The 8,390-nt window shown below is 35.7% G+C and overlaps 1 protein-coding gene across 1 annotated transcript; it reads right to left on the bottom strand.

Moving 5' to 3' along the window:
* Positions 1-2,179: 2,179 nt before the first annotated feature.
* On the bottom strand, positions 2,180-3,203 carry LOC308494973 (V-type proton ATPase subunit G 1). Its single transcript, XM_081042992.1, has one exon. It carries the CDS (start codon positions 3,146-3,148, stop codon positions 2,792-2,794), a length of 357 nt encoding a protein of 118 aa, XP_080899118.1. The 5' UTR covers positions 3,149-3,203; the 3' UTR covers positions 2,180-2,791.
* Between the last annotated feature and the right edge of the window lie 5,187 nt (positions 3,204-8,390).

Genomic DNA, 8,390 nt, shown 5'->3' on the forward strand with positions numbered 1-8,390 from the left:
TAGCATTGAATGGTGTCAAATAGTTGCTGGACTTACTACCATAGTGATTATTTCATTAGGTATATAAATGTTGAATAACTATGGTGTACACCTGAAACAGTTAGCCAAGTTTATTTACTACTTGAAAGTGCTGAAAAGGCTGCGTGAAAAAGTTAGATGACCTGAAAGTTTTGCCAACAATTCATGGCTCTTTCATCACGACAATGCACCAGCTCACACAGCACTGTCTGTGAGGAAGTTTTTAGCCAGTAAACAAATAACTGTATTGGAACACCCTCCCTTCTTACCAGATCTGGCCCCCAATGACTTCTTTCTTTACCCAAAGATAAAGAAAATATTGAAAGGAAGACATTTTGATGACATTTAGGACATCAAGGGTAATACACCAGCTCTGATGGCCATTTCAGAAAGAGTTCCAAAATTGCCTTGAAGAATGGACTAGGCATTGGCGTCAGTGCATAGCTTCTCAAGGGGAGTACTTTGGAGGTGACCATAATGATATTCAGCAATGAGGGATGTAGCACTTTTTCTAGGATGAGTTCGCGAACTTAATTGTCATATCTTTGTACTTGCATTTTATTTATAACGTGCAGGAAGGGAGACGCTCACTCTCTGGGGTAGGGGGCAGGTGCCCTGTGTAGATTGCCCTAAGAGCAGAGCATTTTAAGCAGCCTTTCACATGGATCATTCTTCATTCTTCTTTATATGTCTCTGAAAAGAGCCAGGATCTGAAGAGTAGAAATGGAACATGAAACAAAATTACTAACTGGGCCTCTATAATATATTGAAAAGTGAGTAAATTAACCTAAAAATTGGCATATAGCCTCATTCAATGATTCAAGGAGCTTGAGTGTACTTTCTAATTGGCACAGGAGATATTTTGAAAGTAAGATATTTTCGTAACATAACATGTTTAACATGTCAGCTTTCCACATAGATCACGTTCTCATTGATAATCATATTTCAAGTAAATTACCTGGGTATTTATCTAAGTCTGTTCTTCTTCCAATACTACTTTTTTTAAATTTACTTCTTCCTATTCCTGGGAACATTTGGCCCCTCACTTTGAGTTTTACCATCCTTAAGTTTACTCTTCACTTTGAAGAATGATACTGCTCACATCAAGCTTGTTAAAATCAAATTGTGAACTCACTGCTTCCTTGTCTTATCTCTTTTTCACTGCTCAATCCACCCCCAGAAAAGATCACAATAAACTTCTCTCTACTGAATCTAATAGACACTCTCTACCTTTTGTGATCTCCTTGGAGAATTTAAAAATATTAAGCATCATCTCTTATTCACTCCTGACTCATTTCCCTCTAAGTATTTTCCACCTAGCTTGAGCACCTGCTCATTATCAGTACGAGTCTGTGCGGGCTCCTCATATGCACCTAGCCCCATAATCATTTCCCTGGATTTCATCCTCTCTTTTTTTATTTCAACACTCTTTCTAGCTGAGCTCATTCACAGAGTTTCAATTTGGGATAAAATGTTTTAGTCCAGAAACTTTCAGTGCTTTCATAGTCCTGGACTGAGCTAAGCAACGAATGTTTCCAATTATACACAGAAGAGCCAAAGACACACCATTGAACTCACCATTGTTCCCCTAATATTGCTTCTCTGTCCATATATCCACGTTTATAAGTATTGCCGCCTTTATCCTGATAACCCAGAAAATATTACTCTATAGGTAATCAACACGTCAATACTTTGCTTATTATTTAATCATTTGTAGTTATAAAATAGTTCTACTTCTAAAGTTTAACACATATTTAATTTTATATTCTTCAGCTGTGTGTGTGTGTGTGTGCGTGTGTGTGCATGTGTGTGTGTTTGCTAATCAATGTTTAGTTAATACATATCTGAACATGTGGTACAATTTAGACTGAGGTGTGAGTTAATTATTTCTTAATAGTGAGGTGTTTGAAAGAGTAGTCAAACCTCACCCACCTCAAACATTTTCAATAGATATATTATCTAAAATAAGCAAGTAAAAACAAAAGCATACCAAAACTTCAGTGTTCTCAAGACCTTATTGCTTCAATTTAGTTCTAAGCATTAGTCCCCACTTGGGGCTCTGAAATGCAAGCCAGATTCCCAAGCTGTAATACTGTAATAATTTCCCTGGATCACCCCAAAATTTTATTCTCACTTTTTTTTTTTTTTTTTTTTTTGAGTGACAAAATCATTTACTTTTGAAAGATTATCAGTACAGCAAGTAATAACAAGTAACAAGTTTTTGAATCCTATCATCAGGTAATTTGGATTAAGAACTACTAGAAACCACCCAAACAATTATACTAGTATTCATTGTTCTAACCCTTAGCCAAAAAGGACTATTTAAGGCTGGCTGCTGCTTTACACACGTTACAAATAACTATTTACTACTTTTTCATAGATAAAGCCCCTGACCTTCAAGAAAGCTTTAGGGAAAAAACATTTAATCCCTTTCTTTCTTAAAAAGTTTGTTTTTTTACTACATCTAAGAAAGAAAAAGTCAGTGTTGATATACATATGTTGCTTGAGCTAAAAGGCATAGGAAAACAGACAACATATACCCTTAAATTTCTAAGAAACGTGAGGTAAAAAGATGAAATCTTTGGATAAGCTCTAAGTTTATACAAAGAAGCTAGGTTTGCTATTCTCCAAAAAGTAGAAGGACCTAGTATACAATAAACAGAAATAATTTAATGCCTTTCACAAGAATATAACTCAAGCTTTGCTAAAGCTTCATATTCCATGGAGACATCTAAACACCAATCCATGGAATAGGTGCTTCTTTCCTCTTCCCCTATCCATTTATGCGGTAGTTTTCATGGATCTCTGGCCGGATGTCGCAGACAAAGGCCAAGAGGTTATCCAGGACTTCATCCCTGTTCTGCCGGAAGTAGCTCTGGAGGATGGTCATCTTCTCTTGGGTTTCCTTCTCCACTTCAGTGCTGCAACTGCCGTGCGATCCCAGAGCCGCGGCTTCCTTGGCCTTGAACTCCTTCTCCCTCTGCAGGCGGTACTGTTCAATTTCAGCCTGAGCCTCTTCTTTGGCCTGCTTCAGCCTCCGGTTCTTTCGCTTGCGGGCCTCCGACACCTTCTCGGCGGCCCGCTTCTCGGCCTGCAGCAGCTGCTGAATGCCCTGCGACTGACTGGCCATGGCGGCGACGACTCCGAAGCCGAGGCGAGCGGCCTAAATCCGCCCGACGGCTCCGTGGGTCCTATTCTCACTTTTTAGAGTAGAGTCTGAGACAGCAATTCAAGTTTCCATCGTTTATTGAGGAACTGTGTACTACAGGCTGAATCTGTAAGGAGTGAGATGGAAGAGTCACATAAAAATGTCGTCATCAGTACAGGCTGGCCTTGACCTGATGGTGGGCAGCACAGTGGCAAGGGAAAGGCTCTGGACTATAAATTGTTCTATACATTTGTCCCAAATTAGGGAAAATGTTGCTGGTGATTGTTGCTGGCAATCACCAGCTAGATGGAAAGGTGGTTAATCTCCAGGTTTCTCCAGTTAAGGTCAAGCACATCCATCAGTCAAGGACAGGTCTTGGAATAGTTGTCAGATATTAGCAACCACCACAGAGGGACACTTGCTGCAGTGAGTAATGGGTTATCAGTCATGGCACTAATGCCATCAACTGCACTGATCTTCTGCACTGAGTGAGTATAAAATCTATAAATGGCATTAGTTAATCTGTTCATTCAACAAGTATTTATTAAGGGCATGAAGCAAATGCTGGGAAAGTTGCGAGGAGAAAAATAAGATGTGATTCCTATTTTCAAAGAGCCTGTAAATACCATCTTGCCAACTAGGGTAATCAACTTTTGAAATGAAATGGAGAGGTCAGTAAATCCACATGGAATGAATAAATACAATTATTAAAATAACAAATGCTATGGTAGCTTAGTGACTGGAGACACAGATACAAGTGGAAATGTATGGGAATAACTTTATGATTTTCATCCTGGAGGGCTTGGAAACGTGAATTTGAGAAAGAAAGAAATTCCAGGCATAAGAATTACCATGAGTAAAAACTTTAAGACCAGTGTGTTTGGGTGGAAATTAGATGAGTCTTTTCTTGTGAGGTGAAATTTAAGTGGCTTATGTTTGAGAATAGTTAGAAATAAATGTGGAAAGAAAGATTGGAGCAAAATTCATACTGTGAAGGGCTTCGGATCCAGGCTGAAATGATGGATCTTTATCCATATTCCATGGGTAATAAGAGACACTTTTCAGGAGAGCAGATATGAAGTATTATTTTAAAAGAATTACTCTATCATAGGCAAGTAGGAGTAAGTACTTGAATTACTTACAGTTTAATAGTATTAGATACTATATATTGTATTTTTACATAGCACTGAGGAATACTCTAAGAAGTTTAGCTTTTTACAATTTTAAAATAAATACAGTCAGTGTAGTTGAATGTCCAGCAACTAAATTATCTTCAGTATCTCCCTCCCCTCTAACTCTTTTTAAAGGGAAAATTCCATTTACTTTTAATGAAAATTCACAGTTGGATAATTTGAGGTCTCTTTTTCTATCTTTTACACCTTATATCCAATTCAATAGCAAGTCCTGAAGAAATAGCTGTATTTCCTTGTACATTTAATGTTTACAATAGCTATTTAAAATTAAGATTCTAAAATGTAAAACTGAATCTCCTTGTTTTCAAATCATGCCCTAATGCAAGCCCAATAGGCATTTTTTTATCTTATTCTTTTTATTGTGGTAAAACACACATAACATAGACTTTACTATCAATCATTTATAAGTGTACATTTCACTGATGTTAAGTACATTTATATTTGTTATGCAACCATTACCACCATCTCCAGAAACATTTTCATCTTGCCAAATTGAAATTCTATAACTGTTAAATAATTCTCCATCCCCCCTTTCCCAGGCTCTGAAAACACCATTCTACTTTTTGCTGCCTTTATAATTTTGACTACTCTAAGTTTAAGTGGAATCACGCAGTATTTGCCTTTTTGTGACTGATTTACTTTACTTAACATAATGTCCTCCAGGTTGATCCACGTTGTATATATATATTAGAATTTTCTTCCTTTTTAAGGCTGAATAATATTTCATTGTATGTATATACCACAGCTTGCCTACCCATTCCTCTAGTGATGGACACTTGGATTGTTTCAACATTTTAGCTATCGTGAATGATGCTGCTATGAACATGAGTGAACAAACATCTCTTCAAGACCCTGATTTCACTTAGTTTGTGTATATAACCAAAAGTGGAATTGCTGGATCACATAATAAATCTGTTTAATCTTTTGAGGAAATATCATTCTGGTTTCCACAGTAGCTGTACCATTTTACATTTCCACCAACATTGTACAGGATTCCAATTTCTCCACATCCTCACCAACACTTGATAGTTTAAGATTTTTTGATTGTAGTCATGCTAGTGGGCCTGAGGTAGTATCTCACTATAGTTTTGATTTGCCTTTCCCTATTTACTAGCGATGCTAAGCTCGTTGGCCATTTGTACATCTTCTTTAGAGAAACATACATTCAAGTATTTTGCCCATCTTTTTTTTTTAATTGGATTGTTTTGTTATTGACTTTTAGGAATATTCTATATGTTCCAAATATTAAAATATGCAGATATTTTCTCACATTCTGTGGATTATTTTTTTTTAATTTGGTAGTGTCTTTTGATGAACAATTTAAAAACTATATTGAAGCCTAATTTGTCTATTGTTTTCTTCTATTGCCTGTGCCTTTGGTATCATAGCCAAGAAATTGTTGCCAAATCTAATGTTATGAAGCTTTTGCTTTATGTTTTCTTGTAAGAGTTTTATAGTTTTAGGCCTTATATTTAGGTCATGGATCCATTTTGAATTAATTTTGGTTTATGGTGTTAGATAAGTGTCTAACTTTATCCTTTCATATGTGACTATTCCATTTTCCCAGTACCATTTGTTGTAAAGACTGTCTTTTACCCCACTGAATGGTCTTCACATCCTTGACAAAAATCTTTTGATTATATATGATGACTTATTCTGGATTCTATTCTATCCTTGGTCTGTATGTCTGCATTTCTGTCACTACCACACTGTTTTGGCTATTGTAGCTTTGTGGTAACTTTTGAAATCAGGAAGTGTGAGTCCTGCAGTTTTGTTCTTCTTTTCAGGATTGCTTGGCTATTTGGGGTTCCTTGAAACTCCATATGAATTTTAGGATAAGTTTTTTTATATGTGCAAACAAACAAACAAAAACTGTAGCTGGAATTTTGATAGAGATTGCATTAAATCTATAGAATGTTTTGGGTGGTATTAACACATTAACATGATTGAGTCTTCCAATCCACGAACATGGGATATCTTTCCATTATTTGTCTTCTTTAATTTCTTTCAGAAATGGTTTGTAGTTTTCAGTGTATAATCTTTTACTACCTTGGTTAATTCCAAAATATTTTATTCTTTTTGATGCTTTTGCAAATAAAATTGTTCTTATTTTCAGATTATTCATTGTTAGAATAGAAAAAAATGCAACTGGTTTTGTGTGTTGACTTTGTCTTCTGTTACTCTGATTTCCAACACATATTTTAAATTCAGAATTTGAATATGATATTTTTTACCACTATTTGTTAATCTGTTTGTGAAAAATTGAATCAGCATCACTGAACGTGGTTATAAATTGGGAAGGAATCTAAAACAGTAATTTGAGTGTTATTACAGGACTATGCTATGTAATTTTATCATTATTCCTCCTATTAGCAGACAATTAACACTATGTAATTGCACTGTTCAATCAGGATGGCAGTGGAATGGAATGGAAATGTGAATGCAGACAACTGAAGTTTCTGTTAAAGACTCACACTTTAGTTCTTCAATTACTACTATTTGATGATAATATAGTGTCATAATGAACCACTAAAAGTCAGAAGAGATTAGTTTCTGGTTAACAATTCAGTTGAGTTTAACAAATGAGATATTGAGAACGTTTTATATGCTTGCACTAGATTAGGAACTGGGTACACTAAAAATAAGACAAATGTATTAGGTTGGTGCAAAAGTAATTGCTGTCTAAAAGGTTAAAAACAATTGAAAAAGCCACAATTACTTATACACCAACCTAACAAAAACTTACCTCAGAGGTGATGCAACATAATATCATTTATCAGATTATAGAAATGTGATGTATGTTACAGAGGGCTAAGTAGTAACAAGTGTGGTACTGAAGTTTATGGAAATGATGTTTGATCTCTCTGAAGGTCAGGAAAGCCTCTGCAAGGAAATGACATTTAAACAGAGGTCAAAAATAAGTAGGATTTAGGATGGAGAGTAGTGCCAAGAAAAAAATAAATAAAGATCCAAAGACAAAACAGAGCATTTAATAAGAGGGCAGAAATGGTCAGGAGAAATGATGTAGGTATTGACATGTATATAACTTTAGTCCTTAGTGCTTTGACTTTTTCTTTCTATATAGTAATTTTCTAGGGGCTAATCTTTTTGGATCACTAGCATGGGTATAATGATGATATTAGGAATTGTATCTACAGGCCAAATCTTTAAACCTTTCAGTCCAAAGGTATAGTTAACTCCCTACTCAACAGTTCTATTATGATGTTGAATAGACATCTCAGACTTAATCAGAAAGTAACCAAACTCCTATTTCCTCTGCACTTCCTATCACAATAAATGCCACCTCCATTAACCCAATTGCTCAGGAGGCTGGAGGGAAATTAGAGACATCATTGACTCTTTACTTCTTTCGCACTGTGTATCTGGTCCATTGTGTGGGTTCTATCCTAAAAATATTTTTGAAAATCTGACAATAATTTGTTAGCCCACCACAGCTACCTTACCTAAGCCACTATGAGATATCTTCAGAAAGACTGTTTAGCCCTCTATAATCTTCTTGCTCCACAATCATATATTCTCTACAGCATACAGAAAATCATTTTCATATGTTGAAGTTATATCACAGCAGTCTTCTGTTAAAGACTCTACAATTCTCAATCTTTCTCTGAATAAAAGCTAAGAAACCTCTTCTCCCAGATGTCCTCATAGTCTGCCTCTTCAGGCTCTACTCAAGCCTTTACCTTCTCTGAGTTAGCTCCTCTTAACTTACAATCCAACATAGCATATTCTGTTATTTCCTACACTCTCATCCTGATTTTCTCTTTTCAAGATCACGTCTTGGACCTCAGATGACAGAGGTTTTCATCCATTTTTTGATCATGCTTTCTTTGCCAAGCACCTAAAATAGTTCCTGATACATGATAGGTACTAATTAAACAGCCTTTATTGTCACTGTACAATAGAAGTTATACCTTAAGATGTAAATGAATAAAATCATCCAGTAATAGTTTAAAGTGGTCCCTAATTATACTTAAGGAGAAAAGAATTACCAGATGTACCATCTCTAGTAG

The sequence above is a fragment of the Rhinolophus hipposideros genome (genome assembly GCF_964194185.1).
Source record: "Rhinolophus hipposideros genome assembly, chromosome: 3".
Taxonomy (NCBI): Eukaryota; Metazoa; Chordata; class Mammalia; order Chiroptera; family Rhinolophidae; genus Rhinolophus; species Rhinolophus hipposideros.

Bases quoted from the DNA above. Each gene is read 5' to 3' on its own strand.
- LOC308494973 (XM_081042992.1), bottom strand. From the start codon at position 3,148: ATGGCCAGTCAGTCGCAGGGCATTCAGCAGCTGCTGCAGGCCGAGAAG.